Source organism: Cygnus atratus, chromosome 3 (assembly GCF_013377495.2).
Source record: "Cygnus atratus isolate AKBS03 ecotype Queensland, Australia chromosome 3, CAtr_DNAZoo_HiC_assembly, whole genome shotgun sequence".
NCBI classification, from domain to species: domain Eukaryota; kingdom Metazoa; phylum Chordata; class Aves; order Anseriformes; family Anatidae; genus Cygnus; species Cygnus atratus.
The window spans coordinates 102827907-102854342 of NC_066364.1; the positions used below are offsets into that span (position 1 = coordinate 102827907).

A 26436-nucleotide genomic window follows, 5' to 3' on the forward strand; every position below is an offset into this window, starting at 1 on the left:
TGTGGTAAATCGGGATGGAGGGCGCCACCCTTCCTTCGGCCAGGGGTAGGGACGGGAGGCTCCGGAGCCAATGGAGAGAAGGGCAGGGCCGAGCTGGGCCGGGCAGGGCCGAGTTGAGCCGAGCCGAGCCGAGCCGAGCCGGGCCGAGCGCAGGTGGGTACCGGGGTTGTGGTGTCGGGCGGCGGGCAGAGCCGTCTGCGGGCGGCATCCCGGGCTGTGCTGGGGGTCGCACGGCGGCACCGCTCCGGGGAGGTGTGGGACCGGCAGCTGTACTGGTTCATCCTGGTGAAATATACGCGTATAAGCATTGTGCATACGTGTGTGCTTATGTACATATGCGCGTGTGTGAAATGGAAAATGGGCTGTATTTGTTGTTCCCGGGGTGGTAAAGCGTCTGTTACCTCTCTTTCTGAGTGCCCAGAGGTGGCCGGCCGTATATTTAGGTGGGCAACAAAGCCGACCCCATGTTGCAGGCCAGCTAAGCTCTGGTGTTCGCGTGTGTCTCCGTGGGGCAGCTTGTGGAGGGGCTGTGCCAGCTGCCCCCGGTGCCGTGCCAGCTGCCCCCGGTGCCCCAAGCCCTCGGGCAGGGTGCAGGAGGACAGCCGGAGTGTCCCCAAATGTCCCTGGTGTGTCACGTTCAGGAGCTGCTGGTCCACATGCCGAGGGCACCACCAGCAGGACCAAAGCTGGTAGCTGCTCCTCTGTGCGAAGTCTGGCCCAGACTTCGAGCTGTCACTGGTGTACGTAGGTCTGTATCCCCTAGGTATTGACTGCTAAGTGTTTGGGCCTAGGGTTGGCAAAATAATGATTCTGACCTTCTTGGGGAAGGGTCAGACTTCAGCTCTGTCGGCAAAGTAACACCGTGGCTGTGTGTTGTGCCTTTCTTGTGGGAAAGTAATGCGAACACAACTCTGCTGGCATGCCCTGAAAAGGAGAGAGGGCTACAAGTCTCCCCTGCTTCCTGTAGTACCTCTTGTTTTGTTATTCCAGCACTTAGGGGCTGGAAGTGAAAGGCGTTTGCAAATTCTGACCGTTTGGCTGGTGTGTTACAAGCAGCTTGGGATTTTAGCAGCACGTATGTTTAGGCTTTATTTATTGGCACAAATTTGGAAATTTTTCTTCCTAATTGTTATCTCACCACTTGAAATTGCAGAAAATGTTTTCCTGCTCCTTGTGTTTACCAACAGCAGTGATTACAGGTGAAACTTAGGAGAACATCAGGCTGTCAGCGTCAGCCCAGAGTTTTTTCTTTGTCTAACCGTAGCAAAGGAAAACTGCTTCTCTTCATCTGATTGCCATCAAAGAGAGTAATATATATAAGCAGGAGTTTAAAATCTCAAGTGGATTATTAAATATTATGCCAGCCAGTAGCAGCTGTTCTGTGCTATGCATTATACTGGTAATATTTCTCAAGGATGAAAAACATAGCAAAGAATTTGGTTTTGTTGCAGCACAGTGATGCTGTAGCATGAAATTAAAAAGCAAGCCGAGGCTAGATCCTCATATTAGCTTGAATTGGCCCCGTTTCAGTGTAATTGATAAAGTGGATTTATCCCAGTTGAGGGGAGAGATCCCTTGTACAAAAGACATACGGAAAGAGAGAAATGGTAGCTCGTGCTTTCCTGTAGGCTTCACAAGGCTGCTGTAATGTAGGGTTCAGTGTAGTTCCACCTCAGCTGCTCTGTTATAAACAGTTTCTAACTACTGACCTATTTTTTGGCCCCTTTCATTTCTGCCATGTGGTTTTGGTAGTTTGATCTTTTGGTTCTTAAACATCTTATGATTTTTTTAACGTGTACTAACAGTTTGTATCCATCCACAGAGGAAAACCTTGCCTGATACCCTGTGGCTTACTGGGTCAATGTGAAGACTGTCTGGCACCCGGTGTTTCTGTCCTTCATTGGCTGTATTTAGTAGACCATGCTCTGTCATGTGGATATAAATGCAGCTTGCATTTCATCCCTCTGAAAGCTCCTCTTGTGGTATAGCCAGAAGGCAGTTGTGCTTGTCTCAGCCCTCTGTGCTTTGTTTCCTAATCTGTCCTTTCCCCTGTTCAGCTCAGTCTAGGGAAACGCATTGTATGCACTATTTATTTGGTGTCATGCAGAAAAATAACCATATCCAGGAAAGAAGGTTGTGCTGAGTGTGTGGCTGTGAGAGTGACCAGGCTGGTCCTTCCTCCCGGAAAGCAGAGGCGGTGTAAACCAGAGCTCTGTCTGGCAGCCAGCACAGCCGTGGTGCCAGTTCAGTGCAACTCAGATGGGTAAACGGTGGTGTTAGACAAACTCCGCTGGGGTTGGTAGTAGGGCAAAGGGCTCCTGCCTCTGTAAGCCATTCATCAAAGAGCCCTGCTTTGCCCTGTGCGCCTGTTTCCTCCTCTGGGCGCTGGGAATGGGGCTGCTTGGGCAGCCAGCCTGGGAGCCTGTCATACTGAAACCTGGCTCAGCAAAAACTGAAAAATAAGTGCCTGTTGTCTCTTCAGAAGAACTGGATTGCTGATGAGCACCTGGTGTTGGCACCAGAGGCAGAGTGGTGGGACAACCCCGTTGGCAGTAGCACAGATTTAGGTCACTTTCAGGCACCTGTGAATACAACTTCAGAGGATTTGTTGAGGGCTGGTGGTTCCTGTAAAGTCCTTGGTGCTTTGGGGGCTGTTTATGTCACCTCTCACCAAAACCAAAGTGCCGTAAATGGGAGATGGATGGTAAAGCTGTCTTCGGGTCTGAGCCTGCCTGCAGATGGGAAGCATTGTAGCATCTTTGCCTTTATTCTTTTTGAGGGGGAATAACAGAAAATGTCTGGCTATATTGCAACATAAGACTTTCCAAGTAATCGTGAGGGTTAGATATTACTGGTGTGGTTTTGCTATCTGTATAATTCTTCCAGTGAGTACAACGAGGATGGTGAAAGTAGGCTAATTGGCTGTCCCTCCTTGAACCTCTGCAGTATTGCTGTGCTCACATAGCAAAAGTTGTGTTGCAGTTTCTGAAATACTGGGAGAAAAAGTTCTGTATTATTTTTGTGCAGTTGTTAAAGACTAAATATTGGTACCGAACTCTGAAAGAGTAAACTTCATTCTTACAACTGAACCAGAATCTAGGCTCTCAGTTGTAAACTGTGAGCCCCCACGTGCTCAGAATGTTTTGAGCAACTGGGGAGTGGAGACTTCAGGCTCTGTAAGGAGAGAAAAAAAAAAAAAAGGGCACAAAAAAGGAAGTATTAGGCAGCTCACTGCAGCATAGTTACTGTGAAGCTGATAGGCCTGGCTTGAGGATTGCCCCTGCATTTGTTTCCTATAAATGTACTATTTTTATCACTGAAAGAGGAATTGAATGAGAGGAAAAGGCTTGAAGAGAAGGCATGAAAGGAGCACATGTCTGAAAAATGTTTCACTCGGGCAGATTTAGTTTGCTTTCTGAAATGTCTTGAAGGTGACCACTGTATTCAGGATGCTGTGAAAGACGGTGGAATCTCCCACTCCTCCCTCTTTCCTTCTCTTGAAGTGAATTTCAGTTTCTTTAGTGAGAAGCAAGAATCTCACAGAGCTTTGAAGTGTCTACTCTAACCTATCAAGCTGGCTGGTAGACAGGAAAATCTACTGGTCAGACCATGAATGCTTAATTCAGATTTACGTGACTGTGTCCAAGTCATGTGGCTTCTTCAGCTTCCTCCCCTGAGTTGGTTGTATTACCTGAGATACACTGATGTGGGGAGTTCTTTTGTTTGTTTTGGCGGGGGATACCTGGGTAAAATCCAGCAGAAGAGAGGAGGATTTCTTGTAGGTGTTACAGCTTTACAACGCATTAGAGGTCTGGTTTTGCTTACGGATAGGTGGCTGGGAATCAGGTGCCTGAATTATCCTTCTTTACTCCAGTTGCTTTGTTAAGCTGCCTTAATAAATGATAAAAGTAATTTTCCTATCGATCCTATTTAAAGCTACCTGAAATCATGGCTTTAAGGCTGTTCTGCACTAGCTTTAGCCAGGGCAGTGCTCCTCCTCTCTTCAGTGTCTAAAAGGAAGAGCTGTTTGCATTGTGCCACTGCTTTCTTCACTTCTCTGCACAGTGGTAGGTGGAAAGAGGCCAAAAATGTCAAGTCCCCGCTTCTATACTCCAAGTTGTTGCCCATCCAAGCGGGTTTGCTTTTAAGCACAAGTCAATGTAAGGGGAAAATATAGCGGCTCACCTAAAGGGCCAAGTCTTTCCCTTTATTTTACCTCCAGCCCTTGGGCAAAAGGAAGAACTGCTTATGAAATTCATCTGGATAATCAGCAGCCATAATACGGAAGGCAGTATGTAGCTCCTGCTTAGTGGCTTATGCAAAGCTGAGGCTCCAGGTTACTAAGAAACTTCTGCTACCTGCTGATGGCTGTAGGAGTGTTGTGTAAGAGCTGAGCTCTTGTAGCTGTCTAGCAGCCAGGCAGCATTCGAGGTGAAGCCTTGTTTGGCTCATACAAAACAAACATTAAGCACTGAGAAGCCTCCTCTGTGAAAGTCTAGGTGTACTGCTAATGGAAGAGGCCAAGCACGGAGGCAGGGACTATGACAGCTGTGGCAGAGGGAAAAAATACTAGGTGGACTAGGTCCAGTTGGTTCAGTGCTGCATTTCGCTGTTCCCCCTGACTGCAGGATACTTTAACTGAACAGATTGTCGTGCCTGATGTGACAGCAGGCTAAATCTTCTATTAGAAGGAGACAGAGTTACGCAGCTTGCTGTAGCCTCCCTGCTGAAATTGTGCTTCGTCTTCAGACTCCCAGTTGTTTGCACTGCAGTGCTCACGCTTCTTCTTTTCTTTGGCTTTGCTTGTTTTCTTGGTCGTGAGTAGTTCGTGGCTGTGTCCCTCCTGAGTGAGTGCTCCCTGGGAAAGTGACGATGATCACATTCATGAACAACTCAGACAGTGAGGATGAGACCTGTAATGAGAGAACATCTCTGATGTCTGCAGAGAGCCCTCCAGTACCTTCCTACCAAGATGGCTTGCAAGCCTCAGAAGCAGGGGAAGTGCAGATACATAGGGTAAGTATGCATCCTCCCTGGGCACCAAAGAGATTGGGTATGATGATAAATGTAGTCCTGCTATCCCTCAGTCCATGCCAGCAGGCAGGCTTTTAGGATTGGCTTTGGCCAGTGTTACTTCTCTAGTGTCACTCTCTTGGCCAGCAGCTGCACTGCCTGTTCCCATTTCCTCCACTGTGACTTTTTCCTCCCTTTTTATCTCCGTATATACTCCTCCCCTTTCCTTCCTTTTGGTAAAGATACAAGCTTTTAATCAGGACCTGATGCACATACAACTCTTGCAGGATATCCTTTTCAGCCTTCTCGTTTTGCCAGAAACCCTTTGTCTACTCAGGTCAAATGCAGCAAATGTTAGAACAGAATCTAGTCCTGTCAGTGAAGCATTGTGGTAAAACAAGCACAGCACTGCTCTGGGAGTGGAATCTGGTCAGGTTTATGCCACCTCAGATGAAATTTATTCCCTCCCACTTCTGTGCACCTCACCCTTCATATGCATGTGTCAGCCTCTCTCTGTATGCACTGAGGAGGCCCTTATATTTGTGGGTTTGGTTTAAAAACTGTTGCAGCCTATTTGTAATGGAATTTCTAATTGCATTGCTCAGTTGGCACTGTCCCATTAGGAACAAGTTGGTATGCTGTGGTAGCCCACAGCAGCCTCATGAAATATGGTGGAATGAAGCTCTGAATGCAAAGAAAGGATCTCACATATTTGTTAATTTTTCTTTTCAGAAGAGGCACGCAGGTAGCAGCTGCAGCCCTAACAATGTTGCTGATGGGGATATGTCTGACTCGGGTGTTCGAGCAAGAGGGAGTGCCTTGGAAAATGAAGATGAGGAACTGACGCTGAAATATGGAGCAAAGCATGTAATCATGCTCTTTGTGCCTGTCACCCTTTGTATGATTGTTGTCGTCGCCACCATAAAGTCAGTGCGCTTCTATACGGAGAAAAACGGGCAGCTGTAAGTGGGGTCTTCAAAACAGTCTGAGTACATGGGATCCCTAGCATTACACATACATTCTGTGCACATACACCTACGTACACAGTGTGCTTCCTTGGCAGGCTGGGAGAGCCTTTACGTGGCTAAAGATGGCTCTGTAAACATACCAAGATCTTACTAAAGTAAGCCGTGTTCATCTGTGTAAGTTTTTCCATGCCTGTATTATACTGATTCATTAGCACTATCATTAGGCATTAGCCTCTGAGTGGCATAGGAATGAATTTGCTTCATACTGCGGTATAAAAGGCCCAGGCTTACCTCCTGGTCTGTTCACCCACTGACTGGCAGCAATCAGGGAATAGCATGTTCATTTGGATGAGTGTCTCATTTCCTGATGACATTTTTGGTTCCCAAAGATTCGTGGTGTGGATACGTAATTCTATCCAGCTCTTCGTGCCTGCCCGAGAGCATTCCCAGCACTCTAACTGCACTTCACATGGTGGCTGGAGGAATGGAACCAAAGAAAAGAAAATGGAGGGGGTGGTGGCATGATAAGAAGGGGTGAAACAGCCCAAGACTCTCTTGAAAATTGTAGAAAGAAAGGGTCCCCCTTTGCTGGACAGCACCTGGGATGTGTCCTTGTTGTTATCCTGGAGAGGGTCCAGAGACGTGTAATGGATATTAGCAGCCTTGAGAGAAGTTGCTAAACTTAGTCATTTATCATAGAATCATAAAATGGCTTGGATTTGAAGGGACCTTAAAGATCATCTAGTTCCGACCCCCCTGCTGTGAGCACGGACACCTTCCACTAGATCAAGCTGCCCAAAACCCCATCCAGCCTGGCCTTGAACTCTTCCAGGGACGGGGCATGCACAGCTTCTCTGGGCAACCTGTTCCAGTGCCTCACCACCCTCTGAGTGAAGAATCTCCTCCTAACATCTAACCTAAATCTCCCCTCTTAGTTTAAAACTGTTCCCCCTTGTACTCTCACTATTTTCCCATTTATGCTCTGTGTTTTCATTTAGAGCTCTGCCAGACGCAGCTGCTCTGTGGTAATGTGCTTTGGTTAAACAACATTAATCTGTAGTTGATAACTAACCGGAGCCCGGCCCCTCCAGAGGATACATCTGATGTTTACTGTCCTCGGAAGTCATTCCTCCCTTTCTTCCCCCCTGCCCTGATCTGTTTTTATCTTGGGGCAACCAGTTAGGTGAGAATGTATGTACTTGATATGGCTTTGCTTTATACTGCAGGATCTACACTCCCTTCAGTGAGGATACCCCATCTGTGGGCCAGCGTCTCTTGAACTCGGTGTTGAACACCATCATAATGATCAGCGTCATTGTTGTAATGACCGTCTTCCTAGTTGTTCTTTATAAATACCGCTGCTACAAGGTAAAGCATTCGTGCCCGAGTGTTTTCTGCATGCTTGCTGTGAACATGTTCAAGTGAGGCTTGTCTGTCAGGGAGAAATAAAGGCACTGCACAGGTTAGTCCACAATTTAGTCACGGCAACAATTTCGTTGTAGAGAAGCCTCTGCTAGCAGTGTTAGTGTGCCTCAGAATGCGCTTTGCTGTTAATTTGCCACTAATGGTAGGATGTTAGAAACAGCCTGTTATTTGTGCTAGTCAAGTTTGAGTCTTCTCCATATGGTCAAAAAGTTTTGCGGCTTGTACTTATGGACTGAGTTGTGCCATTTAATGTGAATGCCTTCTCTGAAGTTTTGGACAAACTATGTGGGAGCTAGTATCGTTCTTGCCTGTGGAGGCTCTGGTGGAAGAGAAGGATAGAATACAGAATTGGGAGAACTGGGAGCAACTGGCTGTCCCTCTTCCCTCATCAGCTGTTGGGAAGGAGGGTCTTTGGAAACTGGAGGAGAAATGAAGAAGGAAGGTCTGCTGGACAGTAGGAAAGTCTGTCAACAGTGCATACAGCACTGTAGCCTGTGCAGGGGGGAACAGCCCCTTCAATCACTGTCCTTTCTTGCCCTTAATAGTTCATCCATGGATGGCTAATCCTGTCCTCTTTGATGTTGCTGTTTCTCTTCACCTACATATATCTCGGGTAAGTAGAAATGGTGCAAGTAACTTAGTGGTTCACAACTACCCTCTTCACCTGTTTGAAGAAAATCCCCAACTTAATGAATGGGATGTTTCTCCTCCTACAAACAGAGATTTTAAAATAAAAATTGTTAGAATTAGACAGCTTTTCTTTTTTATGAAAAATGTGGTCTTTAATAGGCAACATCTGATCTTACAGTACATACCCTACAAAAATCGAGGGGAACCGATACCATGAACATGAACCTTGTTGTACGGAGGTACATTGATAGTGACTTTAAGGAGATACTGGTATAAATTGCCAACATCGTGGAATATCTGTCGTCAATTGTTTCTAGACATGATGTCATGTGAAACAGTTTGGCTAGATGGAGGTTCCCAAAACATGCTTTTGGTGTGTCTGTAGCCTCTGAGAACCAAGTGGAAAGGAACTTTGTGTTGAGTTGGTTCTCTGGATTGTCTTGCCTTTATCCTCAGACTGCATCTCTTCAAACTCATTCCCTTAGCTCCAAGTTCAGAAGGAACCAAGCTTTCAACTTTCCGATCACGCTTACTTGTATTTTGTTTATTTATCTTTAATATTGAGATGCATCCTATCATGCTTGTGGTAGGATGACCTGCACATGATTTCTTAGGTAAAGACTGTTGCATAGCCATGAGCCTATGTTAAATCTAGTCTTGAAATCCAGCCTGCTCAAATCCTTGGAATCACTGTTGACCTCAGGACTAAGGCAGTGTAGTGCTTGCCACACAGCACACCTGTGCCCTGCAGAGGGAACACAGAGCTAAGAGCAACAATTGACTGGCAGGCTGGTTCCCCTTGTGTGATGACAGCTGCTTATATCCTGCTTCCTCCTGGTGTCATAGGAGGCTTGCTTGTTTAAGTAGATCTAGCAAGATGCTTTGCATGTCGGTTTTTTTTATTGCTCAGCTAAATTTCACTGTTGTATTCTAGTGAAGTATTGAAGACATACAATGTGGCCATGGATTACCCCACGCTCATTTTAGTCATCTGGAATTTTGGAGCTGTTGGGATGATTTGCATCCACTGGAAAGGCCCCCTGCAGCTCCAGCAAGCATACCTCATTATGATCAGTGCTCTGATGGCACTGGTTTTCATTAAGTATCTACCTGAGTGGTCGGCATGGGTGATTCTAGGTGCAATCTCCATCTATGGTAAGTCTGGGTTGTGACTCTGAAGGTGTGGCTTATGGAGAGGTTATTCAGAGGTAATCTCAGTTAAAAGTTTGAAGAGAACGTGCAGAATGATGTATCTGCGAGGTAATATTCAGATTGGTGAGGAGCTCTGACCAGGAGAGAGTACGCAAAGAGGAACTTGACCAAAGGTTGAAAAATAGCGTACATAGCAAAGGATTGGTGAACATAAACAAAGTACCCCCAGTTCTCTGCTAATGAAATTTAACAATTTAATGTAATCCTGTCATCTACTTTCAAATGAATAATGTGTTGCTCTCAAGAAGTTTAGGATTTCTTGTAGGATTAATACAATGAAAACTCTTACTGTCACGTTAAGCCTTGGGGGATGGTATTTTAAGTGAACATCATCTTCAGGGACTAGCAGCTGCAGTTGCACAGCGGCAGAAATCACTGTTCAGGAAATCAGCCAGTTAATACCGATATATGTCATTTTGAGGGAAGAATAACTTTTCAAAGATCAGGAATGCAAAATATGCATGACATTTTAAGGTAAGATGGTCTGTTCCTTTTCTCTTTGCAGATCTGATGGCTGTTCTCTGCCCTAAGGGGCCACTGAGAATGCTGGTAGAAACTGCACAGGAGAGAAATGAGCCCATTTTTCCTGCATTGATATATTCCTGTGAGTAAGATTAGAATAGTAATGTTTTTAACCACGTTAAGCTTGAAACCTTTTTCTGTGTCAAACCAGTAAGCACTATGTTAGTTACTTCCTTGCCCTCAGATTGGTGCACATTTATGTCCTGGAGCAGACCATTTGTAGAAGACCTTAACAGTTACAATGGTATTAACCCTAATTAGCCACAGGGGTGGGCAGATTTGCCTTGTGAAACTGAAATGTTCAAAAGTAGATTTACCTTTCCATCAATAGCCCCAGAACATAAGTCTTTGTTCTGCATACAAAGCCTTATGTGGACAGCAGTGTTTGTAAAGTTATGTAGTTAGATGATGCCCCCTGAGTACCCATATTCTTTCTGCATATGCTTTACAGGCTCATTTTTAAGCGTTTGAGGCTCTGCTCTTCCTGTAGCCTTCTCTTGCTCTGTGCACTGTATGCATGGCAGTGCCTGAGATATACTTGCTTTATTTTTCATTGTGTGGCTGCTCCCTTCAAGTGGCTCTGTACAAGTATTGCTCTGCAAACAAAATCAGTCCTCTCTTCCCTGGATTTCTTGGACTGTTTAACTATGATGACATCCTGTGCCCTTATCCACAAAGGCATTCATATGCTTAAGACGGGGATAGTTGGAAGGCAGGTGACTTAAGATTTCTAGGACCTGGGCTCAAGTGCTTCCTGGACCTCAGTGGCTTCCATTGCGTCACTTGTAAGATGAATCAGTATTTCCAAATGTTGGGTGCCAAGCTGAGGATGCCTACAATTTGACTGATCTAGTTTTTCAAGTGTTTAGTGCTATATAAATGCTTTTGTGTGTTCCAAATAGAGCTTCTGTTGGCTTCACCTGACTTCTATTCTACTGGACATTCTGTTATACCGGCCTGAAACAATCTAGATGAAGTTTTCCATGTGTTTTATTTAACAAACAAACAACAGTTTCTCAAGGAGAATGCAATTCAACAAATACTAAATACTGAACAAAAAGTTCTTAGGCAGAACGTCAGTGTCTCTGTTGCGAGACCACATTTTGTGGCTACCTCTAGATGCAAAAACACCACCTTGACTGAGTTTGTAATGGAATAGTAGACGCTGTGTTTGCCTTGGCTTGTTGTTGTTTAGTTTAGCTTCTCTGAAAACAGGAAGACTGATGTACTCTTATATAAAAAGCTGATTTGAGTCCCCTTCCGTTGATCTCAGCATGGTTTGTATCCCTTCGTAAATTAGGGATCCATCTCAAGAATAAACCTGCAAACATCCTTCAGTTGTTCTTGGAACAAAAGCAAAAATAGCCAATATTTTGACAGGAAAAAAAAAAAAACAAATGCAGGGAGAAAACAGACACTCAGACAACTCCAATGAATCCCTCACTTGTGTGCTTTACCTTCAGTAGGAGAGGGGGAGTATGCCATCTGCCTTAATCTCTGGTTACATTTTGTACTACCATCATTTCCTGGGTAACTGTTCCCTTTGAATAGAAGAGCCAGAAATCAGGAAAAAACAAAGAAGATGAGGACCCTTATTTGGGATTTTTTGCTGTCTTCAGGTTACGGACAAAACTATACTGACTTGTGCTCTGGGACTTTTCTTAAAGACTGAATGGATGTGTATAGCCTTTGTTTTCTCTGACCTTGCCTTTTAAGTGACTAGGGAAACCGACTGAGAATCAGTGTTGTAGTAGCAGTGGGAATGGGGGAAAGGCTTATATTTTTAGGGATAGCTAAATACTTAGCTACTCCGAGCTACAGTGACCAATGTTTTGTGTCTGATTTCTTGCTCTCTTTCTTCTAGCTGCTATGATATGGACAGTTGGAATGGCAAAGCCAGACACAGCAGCAAGAGGACCAAGTCAGCAGACATGGGATGCAGGTTTGCTTGCATGTCACAGTGTCCCATGGAAACAATACACGTTTGAGACTGCAAGTCTCAATGTTAAGGTCTTGAATCCCGAAGGTCGCACTTTTTTTGCAGTATTGTTACATCAGTTGCAGAACTGAATGGTGTTCTGAAACCTGGTGTTTGGACTGGCAGCAAAGATGGTGTAGGAAGCTCCAGTATTCAGGCTGCCTTTATTTAAAAAAAAAGTGTTGTCCAACACACATCTTCAGTTATACTGAAGTTAAAGCTGGTAATGGGCTAGTGGGGTGGCTGTTAAAATTTTATCAGCTGGGGATGGTTAATTACAACACAGGGTCATAAATATAATGCCAATGAGCTGGTGAACTTAAGTGAGTTAGGGTGTTGCACTCAGGCAACTGCTACAGAGCAGACATACCCTTAGCTAGCTCTAGGTCCAGTTTAGCTTATCCTGCCAAAGAAAATGAATGTCCTTACATTTACCCTTGGGTAAAGCTTATGTTTGGGCAGTTACCCAGCAAGAGCTGATGTGTTCCAGGTTTACATTCTATCTGATCCTGTGGTAATTTGTGTGCCATTGTTTTTACCTTCTTGAAATGCAAGTTAAACAGCACTTGTGAAGGTGATTGAGTGAAGTCTGACTTGTGGTGTTAGAAGTATTTTCCATCTGGTCCTGTTGCATTTGCTTATTTTCAGGATGAAATAGCTGACATACTAACATATGACAGAGTCACAGTCCTGCTTTGAAATCGAGCACAGAGCAGGAGCAAACGGCACCTTCGGTTCTACTGAATGCCTCTCTGGAAGCTCTGTGTGTCCCACATCACCGTCTGTTCATGTCTGCAGCAGTAGTGTCCTGTCAGATCGCCAAAAACTAGAAAGTTTTTATGAATGCTTCTGAAAAATAGGAACTGTCAAATAGAGTAACATGTCACATACAAGCTGCTTCCAAAAGCACTGTTGTCTGAGAATGGTAAAGATGAAAGGACTCTGTTAAATATATTTAACAGGACCAAAAAAATGAAATTTCTGATACGTGTGAACACCCAACTCCAACATCGATGTGATTCAGAACAGAAGTTTTTCATAAATGGCAGTCTTCCTAGTCATCCATTTTGGTAATACTACCAGCTAGGGAACACCTGGCATCTCCACCGTAAAGATGTAACTGTGTCAGTATGTACTAATTTTACTTGGTTTCACTTCTCACTCTGGCCTGTAGAGGCTGGGGATACCAGCATGCCCACCAGCTCGATCCAGGGATTGAGAACTGAGGTGAAGACTCACTTTGCTTTTAATAATGGGCAGAGCAATGCTTAGTTCTGTGCATTTACTCACTTGTTGAAGTCACTGGGTAGTTGCCAAACAAACTGTGAACATGTAGCCTCCTGAACGGTTTCAAATAATAACACATTTTCTGCAAATGTCTGTGCTTGAGTTGGTCCTGATTCCAAGACAAAGGGCTTATCTATTCCTGAGAAGCTTTATAACAGTGGAGATTTCATGCATCAAAACAATTATAAATACAGCTACCTCTTGTTTCTTTTTTTTTTTCTCTCCGCTTTTCTTGGCGTATTTTTGTGGAACCAAGCCGAAGATGGGAGAGAGCACCACAGTAGCCCTTCACACTCAGACTCTCAGATTTTGGAGACAAGGAGTCCTGTTCCAAGCCACCCCATCACTTCTTTAGAGGAACTGGAGGAGGAGGAAAGTAAGGGAAGCTTCATATCTTGTTTTCAGTGCAGTCAGGTTAGAGCCTGACATTTGTACTCACAGTGGTTAACACGCTAACTCAGTTTGGTCTAATCATGGTTTATGTGAAAAGTTGTGACTTGTTGAGCAGCAACGGTATTGACTCTGACTGTGTATTACTTCTTACTGGTGCAGTATCTGTTCTGGGATTGTAGTTCCAGTGATATACCTTGGCTATGCAGACAACTTAAGCAGTTCCTTCTTCCCCTTGCATCCCACTCCTCTTCCATCCCTCAGCTGGTACAGCTGTAAGGCAGCACAGGGAAGCACCTCAGAGAGTGAAGTTGAGTAAAAATAACCACAGAAGAGGGTGTCTCTAAGTCTTGACCCCCTCAGTAATGTGTGGAGGTAATCCCTTTTACCTCAGTGCAGGATGCTAAGGGTCCAGCTTGGTTGGTAGCCAGGACTAGCAACCTTCAGCTGGTCCCCAGAAAGAAAGACCATTCAGGAGGAAGCAAAACTGGAGAAGTAACACCTATTTTCTTTTCTTTCCATTCCACTTCTCACAGGGGGTGTGAAGCTGGGCCTTGGAGACTTCATATTTTACAGTGTTCTTGTTGGGAAAGCAGCTGCCACACCTAGCGGAGACTGGAATACTACACTAGCCTGCTTTGTAGCCATTCTTATAGTAAGTTAGCAAGTTTTTACATCTTATAGTCTTGTTTAGCACAGCAGTGTTGCCAGAATTACCAACAGCTGAGCACTGCTACATCGCTACAGGTAACATCCTGGGTACTCGGGTGAAAGCACCAGTGGATTTTCTAATACGGTGTTTGGTCTATAAAGACAGGCTTAAGTAGCTGCTCGGAGAAGCTAAATGATACAGACCAGGAGGGAAGATTCCTCAGACCAGAGCCAAGCATGGAGATAGTGATGGTCAAACAGCCCCTGGGACAGCAGTTATGGCTGAGCTACCGGCGTGTTTGCTTCAGTATTAGAGATTGAGGATTTCTGTCAGCCACAAGAGTTAGTATTATGAACTCCACATGATTAGCAAGCGTAGTCAAAAAGGCTAACTCCCTTTTGCTAAGGAGAGCTGTGACACAAGAGGATGCCTATCTCATTCTTGTGTTCGAGCTGGGAAAACAGAATGATAAGAAAGCTAAAAATCCATGAAAATTATCAGTAAAAGCAGGTGACTGTCATACTGTACCTGCTTAAGGTAAGGTTCTTACTAAGAACTAGCTGTTTACATCAGTATCTTCACTGAAACTAACTAGAAGAGCAATGGCAGGAGTTTTAGAAGGTAAAAGGAACTATGATGTCATTCTTGGACTTCCATTTCCCTGCTTGGATCCCAAGGGGGAAGACTTATAGTGACTATCACTTGTGAAAACCATGGATTAGAAAGCACAAGAACTAGAAATTACCTCATTTAAATAGTGTGATTACTTTTCCTACCTCATAGGTCAGAGACACCTATAGGATCACTTAGCTCCATATTCTGATGTCCTTCTGGTGGTCATTCACAGGGTCCCTTTGCTGTGGGGAAAGCTCTCTCTCTTCTGTCCATCAGACCATGTACCCCATTCTGTCTTTTATAGTGCTGTTAAATTTGTTCTGGCTTCTTTTTGCAGTTTTATATTTCTGTTGATATGTAGCTTTCCGTTTCCCAAAACGGTCTCTGCAGTTTCCTTGCAGTGAGCACATCTCTAAATGTAGATGGAAACTATGGAGTAGGTGTAGGCCAGATATGGTCCATGAAGAGTGTAAAGAACAGAGCCACAGGCTCAGCTGGATCATAATCAACCTTGCACTCTAGAAATACTGACTTTAAAAAGATCCTGACTGCTGATCTGTAGCTAATAGATGTTTTTTGGAGCCCAGTGTGAACATTGTCTCCGAGATTTCTTCGTTGTGGAGGGAGAAAAAAGGGCTCAGATAAGATAATTCATACTTCAATGCACACAGTTGTACTGTATATCCAAAACCTACAAAAAATGTTCACATGTTCCAAAAGATGGATCTTGGCCTGCTATTGAGATAAAGAATAGAGTTCACCTAGCATAATAAGCAATCCGGTCAAAAGAGCGGCAGTGGGATATTTTTTTGTTGTTCTTTTTTTTCCCCAAGAGACCTCGAAACCTGCGAAGGTATAAGAAGTACATGCCACTGTGTATTAGAGCCCTCCAGTGAAATTCCTTACCTATGCAGTTCAATAGGATTTAAATAGTTTTATCTGCTGGATCAGTAACAAATACATAATGGTATAGTACAAAACATAAAACAGTCTGAAAATCAATTAGCCTCTCAGGGTCAGTTGTATGTCAGCATTAGCTGTTTTACACTACTTTCTCAGCAAACAGCTCAGCTCCAGATTGCTGAAGAAAATATCTGACCAACTTGTGAGAAAGATGGTGTGGGAAAACATGTCTCATTCCACTGTAGCTCAGGCAGGCTTCAATTTCTGTATAGTGTGTAGAGCTTATTATTCGTATATTAGGTTATTGATGACCTATGTTTTTGGGCTTCTTACTTTATTTCCTTGTGTTTTTTTATTCTCTCTGGCAGGGTTTATGTTTAACTCTTTTATTACTGGCTGTTTTTAAGAAAGCATTGCCTGCTCTTCCCATCTCCATCACCTTTGGCTTGATCTTTTACTTCTCGACAGACAACCTTGTGCGACCATTCATGGACACCCTGGCCTCCCACCAGCTGTATATTTAGAAGAAGAGGGAGTTGGAGGATTCTTTTTAAAGCTTTTCTGTGAAGTACGGTACACTGTTTGGAATAAGTCATAACATTTTACACCTAGTGCCATATACTTGTAAAGAAAGCAATAACTGTGACATGATGCATACTAAAATCCTAGTTACATGTTAAGCTGAGATTTTTCACAGGACTGCTAATGCTTGGACTCCAGTGAAAAGCCTAGCTCACTGCTGAGGTCAGAGTTAAATAACTTGTATGTTATTTAATGTTCATGCAGGCTCTTGTGAGCAAGGAAGCCTGTATGTAGTGTGGGGCACTGGAGAGATGAAGGGTCTGATCTGTGCTTCCAGAAACTCAGGCATTTTAGCTGTGGAATTGCAGACAAGTTTAACCGTACTCTGAAATTGTTGACACTTCACACTTTTGAAGTGTTGTGCAAACGTGAAGTGAAATTCAGTCATACTTGCAATTAGAAAAGCACAGCAGTCAGTATGCAGACAACGGAGTACTGTTACACCTAGTTGTGAGCATTAGACAGATGCGTAAGGCTGAACTTCATAAGCTGGCCTCTGTTTGTACAATTTCTGTTGAAATTGCTCCAAATGTCTGTTTATTCTGATCCTAGTAAGACATAGCCATGATGGATCTAGACAGCATGTCACTGGTAGGACGTTTGAACATCCTTAATGTTCAAACAGGCATCATTAATGCTGGAAATATTTACACAGCATTAAGTGACTTCATAACAAAAAAAAAAAAATCACACTGTCAGTAAAAACAAACAAAACAAAAAAATCTGACCTGACCTTGCTGTTAAATGTATTTAATCACACTTTTCTTACGCATTTTAAAAGTGTTTTATTTCTTTTTATGTCAGTTTCTTAGAAGTAGACAAATTTTGTATCTTTTTTCTTTTTAGGTGTGTATAATAGACAAACTAGCTCTGTTTTCTCAGCTGATCAGTATCAGTGTTTCAAAATATAACATTACATAGTGTTTTGTGAACAATGCAATGTCATGGGGAGATGGAGAACTTCATGTCTGAAGCTACTTTTTAAATAACACTTTGAACTATGCCTTTTTAAGATAGTGGTTTTTCCAATAGACTTGTTTAAGCTAATCTACTTTGATATTTAACAAGGACATCATGTAGGTGCTTCAAACAAATTTAAAAAAAAAAAACACAAGTTTTTTATGAGTTGTATGTGTCTCTGGACAAATAATTTTTGCTCTTTTAGTTTTCTGTTCGTATTTCTTAAATTTGCAATGTTTGAATTTAAAAACTGCAGGCAGAGAGTTAATTATTACTGATAGCTCTAGTAGTTTACATTTAAAAAAAACCTATCTGCTGTTTTTTTAAGGTTTATGGGAAAGTTGTGTTGTTTGTTACGGTGCCAAATCATAATACAATCACTTGCAATCATGATTTTATTTTTTAGACTGCATGGTTTAGAGTGGATGTTAAATATTTATATGTATTAGAAGAAATGTCCTGCTTATCTTAACAGGGTTGTAGTATATTGTTTAAAAAGATTTATTTTTATGGACATACAGTTGATATGTGAACGAAATGGGGGCGGGGAGGGATCTTTCAATTATTGAAGGATTATTAAAGGTCCTTCAGTTTTTTGTAGATTTGTGCTTGCCAAAGATTGGCCTCTTACTGATCAAATTCTGCATAACTTATAAAAAAAAAACAAACAAAAAAAAAACTTTACAAGGTAACTGAGCAGTGTATTCTGTCAGTGCAACAAAATATGTTGTCCTGGTGAGTGATAGGAGTATATTGTATAAAAACTGGAGTGGTTGAATTGTGTAAAAGTTTAAATGTATTTACTACTAGCATATATATTCACCTTGATGCACCTCGTGTGTGAATGTGTGTGTATACACACAAGTTTTAAAACAATATTGAGTGATTTCTCATCTCATTGGACATTTTCACTTGTGTATGAAAGTGAAGTTTTATTTGTGATACTAACATTGCACAGCATGGCGCAGGATTTACTTGCACCCTTCAAAAAGGAGGAACAGGAGCCTGGTGGCTACTACACAAGAAATTGGCACAGTGGTCTTGCAACTTGACAACTTGATTCTGCACGTGTGTGTGCATAGCAAAGTGTTTGTTCTGTGCAGTCATTGATTTCACCTTGCTGCATGCTTTGCTAAACGGCAATCTCTTTGACCTTGTAGAAATCCTAAATACTTGATATGCCTCTCTGAAAAAGTACAGCTGTCAGGTCAGGTAGGCTTAGGATGACACCCACCTTGTCACTCAGCAGCTCAAATCCTATGGGAGGTGCCATGTGTTGGCATTTTTCTACATGATCCCTGTCACATCTCCTCTCCAGTCTAAAATGAGTATTTCATTGCATCTAGTCTGAAAAGTGGCTTGGGCATAGCAACAGTCCCTAACATCTAAGATTTGAGGCTATGTCGAGGAACAAAAATGCAGTGGTAAGCCTGCCTAATGCAAACCCAAGCTTGTCATTGCTGGGAGATATGCAGCCTTCTTGCAGCTTTTAGTGGCTTTGTTAAAAGCCTGTGCAATGCAATCAGTTTGCTGTTGTCACCTTCTGACCACGTAGTTTCTGCTTGTGCTTAATTGCTGTTTCCTCTTGCCACTTCGTTGTTGCTTTTGGTTTCAGTTGTTATTGTGGGGTTGTTTAAAGTGTCTACAGTGCGTCAAAAATAATGCGCAAGAAGCAGTGCAATCATAAAGAAACTACAAGAAGTAAGACGCCTTTCAGAATCATGCTGTGCTTCCACAGCAGCTCTCATCAGATACTCAAGGTCTCATTCATAAAACCTAACTTCAGAAATTACCTCCGTGAGCAGCCAGAAGAGTGCTAGAAAGATCGTCTCCCTCTGGTTCACAGAAAGAAAAGGATGTATCTGCAATATGAGGTGTCTTAGCAAAAGCTGTATATAAAAATTGTTGAAACTGGGTCAGCAAGGGTTAGTGGATATAGCAAGGTCACAACACACTCCTACTACAGTCAGGAAAAAGAGCAGTGGTCTGTTGTTCTACACCCCTTCTTTGCACCAGTTGCTAATAAAATCTCTATGGGGCCATCAGATTAAGTTAGACCATCTCTCTGACTTAATGGCAATTGCTGTCAGAACCCTGGTGAGGAATAGCTCAAGGCTCCCTGTCCTTGTAAAACAAAATATATAGTGGTCTTCCTGATACTCCCAAACCAATAATACATTGCTTTGCTTTGTTCTTGCCTTCTGAGGCACTTCAGTTAATCAAATGGTGTGAGTTTCTCGTAACTTAATTTTTTTTAAATTGAATACGTAATTAATTTTTCTTTACTGTTTCCTTCAGTCCCTGGTCTCCCTGTGTCTGCAGTACAGCTCTCTGGCAGCCGTAGGAGGGCAGTAAGTCTATATGAAGAATTACCAGCAATTTTAAAGCACTCTTCTGTTTATGCCTTGTTTTTCGATGAGGCTGGAGGTCCTGGGGTCTCCCTTCTGGCAAGGCTTTTTAGCAGGCACCCCATGTCCCAGCATGGCTGCAGTTTTGGCACAGCAGGGGAGAGGCCTTGAGTGAGCCTGAGCTCAGCTGCACAAGAATCCATTTAAAACCAGATGGTTTCAGTGTCATGCCATGTTCAACAGCTGTGAGATGCTGCTGTTACACTGCACACTCTGCATTTTGAGTCCTTCCTTGTTCCTGTTTTTTTCTCTAAAGTATTCAGCCCTAGTTTGAGTTCGGCAAACCCTGAGCATAAGTCAGAGGCTTCTCCAGGAACTATTAAATTATTTTTTTCTGAGCATCTTCAAGAAGCAAAGGAATAATTATATTTACTGATTTGCCATGTCTTCTGTCACTTGCAGTCTTCTGTTTTGTCCCAGCAGGTCCTGCTTACCTGGGAGAAGAGTACACTGTTCTCACTCCAGCTCTCTGCATTGGGGGATCCGGGATCTAGCTATGTCTTGTCTTCTGTCTCCAGTAGCTATCTAATTTTCTTGAAGTCAGTTACATTATAAGAAGGCAGCCTGGACAGATAGGATATCTTTGCCAGAACTTCCCGTACCATAGTATTCATGTCTCCTAGCACACCCCAGCGTCCCTAGTTAAATTTATCCTTGCTTGCTCTCCCTTCACCTTATCAGGAAAGGTGAAGTGGTGTGAGCTGTTCCAGTTTTACAAGTGGGAAGCACAGCAAGAGTAGGAGTGTAAATGCTGGGTTTAGGCTTGGTTATATAGGAAAAATCAGGGCATCAAACATGAATACGCAAGTCACTCTCCTTCCTTTTACATCTTCCCATTGCTACAGGTTTTTTATCATCCATCATTTCCCACTAGCTTCCAGACATTTGCCCTGGGCCCTCGAGGAGTTAAGTGAATATGAACTGTTTATTTCCTCCTTCATGCAATGCATTTGTTTGATAGGTGCCCAAGAGCACAATTTGGGCTGCGTCAGTGCTCAGTACTATTTATCACTGAGTATTTAAAAGATATAAAAACTATGAAGTGGAACTAGCTAAGCTCCTTGATATAGAAACCTGGTATGGGGCCAAGGAGTAGGAGGGGGAGTTTTCCAGAACTGGAAACTGTTCTGAGTCCTATCAAATGCAGGCTGAACACAGTGGCAGCTCCCAAGGCCAACTCAAGGTTAGGTCTTTGCAGAAATAAATGGTGTGAAGCCTGGTACTCCCTAACTGCTTTGCAGGACCTGAAGAATCAGAATGAGGCAGAGCACAGAAAGCACTAGGCCTATTTTCTCTAACATCACTGTTTCCTATGTTTTCAATCATAGAATCAATCACAGAATGACTCAGGTTGGAAGGGACCTTAAAGACCATCTAGTTCCAACCCCATAGGCAGGGATGCCACCCACTAGATCAGGTTGCCCATGGCCTCATCTAACCTGGTCTTGAACGCCTCCAGGGATGGGACATCCACAACCTGTGTGGGCAAGCTTTTCCAGTCCCCACCACCCTCTGAGTGAAGAATTTCCTCCTAACAGCTAATCTAACTCTCCCCTCTTTTAGTGTAAAACCATTCCCCCTTGTCCTGTCATTATCGGATTGAGCAAAGAGTCACTCTCCATCTTTTTTTTTATAAGTCCCTTCAAGTACTGAAAAGTCACAGTGAGGTCCCCCTGGAGCCTCTTCTTCTGTAGGTTGAACAGTCCCAACTCCCTCAGCCTTTCTTGGCAGGAAAGCTGCTCCAGCCCTCTGATCAACTTCGTGGCCCTCCTCTGGACCCGCTCCAACAGCCCCACACCCTTCTTGTGCTGGGGGCCCCTAACTTAGATGCAGCACTCCAGGTGGGGCCTCGTGAGGGCAGAGCAGAGGGGGACAATCCCCTCCCTCCACTTGCTGCCCACCCCTCTGTTGATGCAGCCCAGGATGCAGTTGGCCTTCTGAGCTGCAAGCACGCGCTGCTGGCTCATGTTGAGCTTTTTGTCCACCAGAACACCCGGGTCCTTTTCTGCAGGGCTGCTCTCAATGAGTTCTTCTTCCAGTCTGTGCTTGTGTCCAGGATTGCCCTGGCCCAGGTGCAGCACCTTGCACTTGGAGTTGTTGAACCTCATTAGGTTCACGTGTACCTATGGAATCCCTTCCTGTTATTCTTTGTCTCCCTTGCCAAGCTCAGTTCCATCCGTGCCTTAGCTTTCCTGATTCCCATCTGTGCACATCCGGACAGCATCCCTGTACTCTTCCCAGGCCACATGTCCCTGCTTCCAGTGTCTGTGCATTTCCTTCTTGTGCCTCAGTTTGCCCAGCAGGTCCTTGCTCAGCCATCCTGGTTGTCTGCCCTCCCTGCCCACTTTCTTACGCAGGGAGATGGAGAGTTGTGGATGAGATGGAGAGTTCTTCTACTCTAAGGAAAACATCCTTAAAGAGCTGCCAGCTCTGTTCAGCTCCTTTGTCCCTAAGGACAGTGTTCCAGGGGATCTCATCCACTAGGTCTTTATAAACAGCTGAAAGTTCTCTCTTTGGAATTTCAGGGCCCTAACTTTGCTCTTAGCCAGGCCCATATTCCTTGAGATCACAAACTCAACCAGGGTGTGGTCTCTGCAGCCCAGACTGCCTCCAGTCTTCACCTCTTCGATGAGCTCCTATGTGTTGGTGAGCACCAGGTCCAGTAATGCTTCTCCTCTGGTTGGTTTGTCTAATACCTGGACCAGGAAGTCTTCCTCAACGTACTCTAGGAATCTCCTGGATTGCTCACAGCCTGCTGTGTAGTTTTACCAGCAGACAGCGGGGTGGTTGAGCTCTCAACATGTCTGTGGCTGTTTCTCAGAGGCCTCTCTTCACAATCAATCCTTTCCCTAATGTAGAGGGCCTCTGCAGGACTCATTGAGGTACGTGTAATCAATCAGGTGGCAGGAGAGGGCAAAGCACTCACCAACCTATGCAAGCAAATGCCATTTACAATGAGCAGAAATAACTGATCTGTCTAGCAAATCAATAAAGAATTATGGACTGAGTAATGTTTAACCAAGTCTCACAAATCAGGGGAGAAAGAGTAACATGGTATTCCTGAGGCACATAGCTGCTAATGGGACTGCTACACTCTCTTCAACTTCATCTCAACCAAACTGGCTTTCCTTGATACCTGTGAAGCATTGTTGTGCAGAAGATTTTGAACATTGTATGTAATATTGTGAATGTTTTACTTTGCTGGGAGAGGTTTTGTCTTGATATAAGAAAGAAATTCTTTACACGGAGAACAATAAACAACCGCCCCAGGGAGACATGGTAGGATCCCAATTGCTGGAGATTGTCAAGATGCAGTTGGACGGTGTGCTAGCTAATCTCATCTAGGCTCCCTTTTCCCAGAAAAGCTTGGACCTGATAATCTTCTGAGGTTCCTTCCAACCTGGGCTCTTCTGTGGCTCTATGATTAATTGCTAAGGTGACAGGGGCCAGGTGCACTGTCCCAAAACCTATCCAAAGACAAGGACTAGTATCACTTTCTTCCATTTAGTGCTTCTATCTGCAGCCTCTCCACCTGACTCTGTCCTTCTTTCAGCATACTCCGCTCCCATGGGCTTGTCTCCAACTTTCCAAAGTACCCAGAACCCACTCTGCACCCATGTGGGAAAATTTGGAGGGAATGGTGAGTGGCACAAGCCACAGCCAAACATAGATTGGTGGTAAGAGTGGTGTGCCACACAACTTTTTCCAGCAGTCCTCTGTCAGTGATAAACATGTTTGCAGCTTGGTTTGTTGTGACTTGTTACCACCCCATCTAAAGAGTAACACTTCTCTTTTCTTTCATAATGTAAAGAAAAAAAAAGTTCATGTACCTGTATACAAATTTCTCTTTGAGAAAACATCTTTGCAACACATCTTTTCTCCCGATGGAACAGAAGTCATGTTATCTGACTCAGTGAGAATTTGTGTGTGTGTGTTGGAGGGCAGGGGCATACCCTGGTGAAAGACAAAGAGGCCGTGATCTGCCTCACATCCCTGAAAATCCGGGAAGATACTCTGTGAAATGCCTGAAAAGTAGACTTGCTACTTATTCTCCAAACAATTATTAAAGATAATCCCAGCATTAGTGGGCCTGCCTCAGCTTCATATTAGAGGTTAATGGTAGAGGTTAATTAGAGGTCACTTCCCTGGAGCTATATAGCACTAGCCACAAATACCCTGTCAAAAGCCAGCCACTCTCTGTGTAACCTCGCAGCAACTCCTGCCCACTTCCTGCTAGCAAGAGGGCTTAGCCTTCCAGCAGCCCCACTGGTTTTCCCTGCCTTCTCCAGCTACGCAGAGCGAGGCTGTTAGCTGACAACTCCAGGAAGAAAATGGGGGTGGAAGTTCATGAAATACCTGTTTTATTCCCCGCACTGCATCTTCTTGGACAGAAAACATTTGTCACAAGAACTGCTATACTGACTCCTTCCATCAGTGCTAAATCATCTTAAAAATAAAGTTCTCATCAACAAAATGAAATTGAACCATGTCTTCTTCCCTTTGTAATGAGGGAGGAGAGAAAAGAAGGTCAAGTACAAAGAACGCCTTAATGTTTTGGGGTGAAAATCAGTTTGTGAATCAGAGCAGTCCTAAGTGTTATAAAAATAGCTCATCATTTGGATCCTGGGATGATCCTGGATGTGAATCTACCACTGACTGACTCAGAGAGATCTCATTTCTTTACAAGGCTGTTGCTCTCATTCTTGGCAATAAAGCCATGTAAATAACGTAAGGTACAAACAGTGTCACTGAAACATGCCAAAGTTTTGAAATACCCAGAAGTTAACTACTGAAACCAAGCCACCTGTCCGGTGACTTCTCCTTGAGCTGTTTCAATTCATCATCATTATAGTGTTACATTGGTGGAACACCATAAATTTACATAGGCAGATAAGACAATCCTCCTTCCCTGAAGAAATTGCCCTCTGTAAAAGATGAATGAACATGAGGTAAAGCCCCCTAAGAGGTAGCTTATGAGAGCTTCAGTAGCTGAGGGAAGCATTTCCAGAGTAGTTTTTGCTTTGTGATTAGCTACGCAAATGTGGGAGAAGGATGGTGGTGTACATTTTGTTGTGGTCAGAGAAGCAGATTGGGCCTGTCCTATGTAAGAGCGTTTCTGAGTGTTCTCTGAATAGTCTGGATGCTCGTCAACCTAATGACAAGACCAATATTAGCTTAATTGAGAATCCATCAACTTTTTCTTTCTGCAGGTTAGTTGTCTGCATACCAATTTCCTGTGGCATTGGAGCCCTTCTAACTGCAGGGACTGAAGATCTTTCCAGGCTCTGGTTCTCTAACTTTTTTTTAGAAGTTGTGACAGTCTGACCAATTCTTCTCTACGTATGCCTGAGAACTTGGCCACTTTGTACAAGGCTTTAACAGAAGCCAACTTTCTCTGCGTTCTTCAAAGTAGTCAACATCAGAACTGGAAGAGATTTTTTGGGGGGTGGGGTGGGGGGGTGGGGGGGTTGTTCCCTGACATCCAATAAGCAGCAAGCTGCTATCTGGTGAGCAGACTTTCCTCAGAAAGCAGCAAACAGGAGGAGAAAAGCAACCTTACCTGAAGTCTGATAGAGGGCCTTTAAATGCCTCACATTTAAAGAGGCCTAGACTCACTCTTTGCCATGTCCTTCTTCCTGCTTTTACCAAGAGCTGCAGCAGAGCTGTTCATGAAATGTGAGCAACCCCTGAAATTGCATCATTAAGCCCTTTGTTATGTAAGTATCGATGGGCAATACGAGGTAAAGATATGATGGCACCACTAAAGCATTTGCTATGGAGCCATAACTTCTGGCTGCTATGTCAAACTTTCCCACTGACCTTGGGAAAGGTACTGACCTCTCTCTGACTTGTAAAATCAGGATATCTGGAGAAGTAAATTATCTTCAATAAACCATTTTAAGATCAGTGAGGAGAAGGCTCTGGGGAAGTGTGACTCACTATTAGTTATAATTTATTATAATTTCCATTATATTTATGTATTGTATTATATTTGAGAATAGATATATCATTATAGTGTTTGTATCTAGATTGTAATTTGTATTATATTCAAATTTATTACAAGTTGTATTATAATTTAATAAAAGATTGATATATAATCCTCATTGATACAACAATCTTCCTAGAAGTGATCACGTATCTGGATAAGGCAGCAAATTTGTTGAAAGCTGACTGAATGTGGCAATACTGGATAAGATTTGAGAAGCAAATGACAGTCATAGTACCAAAGATGTATTGTGACTGATTTCTTAATGCTGTTCATGCTTGCTCTGTAAATTCAGATCTGCATCGCGCAGATCTGCAAAAGGAAACAAGTACATAACAGAAATTACATGGGATTTAGACACTGAAGTAAAAACTTATAACAGTTTTTATAAGTTTTTTATACGTTTTTTAAACACAACAGCCTCATTCTGCTGCCATGTCATACTGGAGGCACTAAGGCATCAATGGATGCCCAAGTTTAGATTTTAACAGGAAAGTCTTCTAGGTTTCTTTTAGCCACCCTGCTTGAAAGGGCTTAATCTAGCAGGTGTTTGCACAGCACATTTATCAGATCAGCTCCTACAGAAACTCTGACAGTTGATTCAAAGCACAGATGAAGCAGGTGTCTCTGCTGTTTTATCTACAATCTTCTGGTGAAGGGCACAAAACCAGAATGGTGTGGCCTGGGCTTCCTTCCCGAACTGATCCTCCATGGGCTTCCCCCAGGCAGCAGCTCTTCAAGAACTGCTCCGACATGGCTCCGTACCATGGGGTCCATCCCCCAAGAGCAAACTGCTCCAGCATGGGTCCCCCACGGGCAGCAGCTCCCCTCAGACCCCCTGCTCCTGCGTGGGCTCCTCTCCACGGGCTGCAGCTCCGGCCCGGGGCCTGCTCCTGCGGGGGCTC

The 26436-nt window shown here is 43.7% G+C and overlaps 1 protein-coding gene across 5 annotated transcripts; it reads left to right on the forward strand.

Moving 5' to 3' along the window:
* The first annotated feature begins 37 nt into the window (after positions 1 to 37).
* PSEN2 (presenilin 2) lies at positions 38 to 25674 on the forward strand. Of its 5 annotated transcripts, none has more exons than XM_050710148.1 (12): positions 50 to 153; positions 4826 to 5016; positions 5746 to 5975; positions 7208 to 7349; positions 7952 to 8019; positions 8971 to 9191; positions 9754 to 9852; positions 11635 to 11712; positions 13292 to 13411; positions 13962 to 14080; positions 16064 to 16163; positions 24756 to 25674. In XM_050710148.1, exons 2-11 carry the CDS (start codon positions 4873 to 4875, stop codon positions 16160 to 16162), a joined length of 1320 nt encoding a protein of 439 aa, XP_050566105.1. In that variant the 5' UTR covers positions 50 to 153; positions 4826 to 4872; the 3' UTR covers position 16163; positions 24756 to 25674. The 5 variants fall into 5 exon arrangements, with proteins under 5 accessions (XP_035420742.1, XP_050566105.1, XP_050566104.1 ...); XM_050710147.1 differs by having other exon boundaries at positions 15964 to 16163; positions 24756 to 25648; XM_050710146.1 differs by lacking the exon at positions 24756 to 25674 and adding an exon at positions 1823 to 1982 and having other exon boundaries at positions 91 to 153; positions 15964 to 19026.
* The last annotated feature ends 762 nt before the right edge of the window (positions 25675 to 26436 follow it).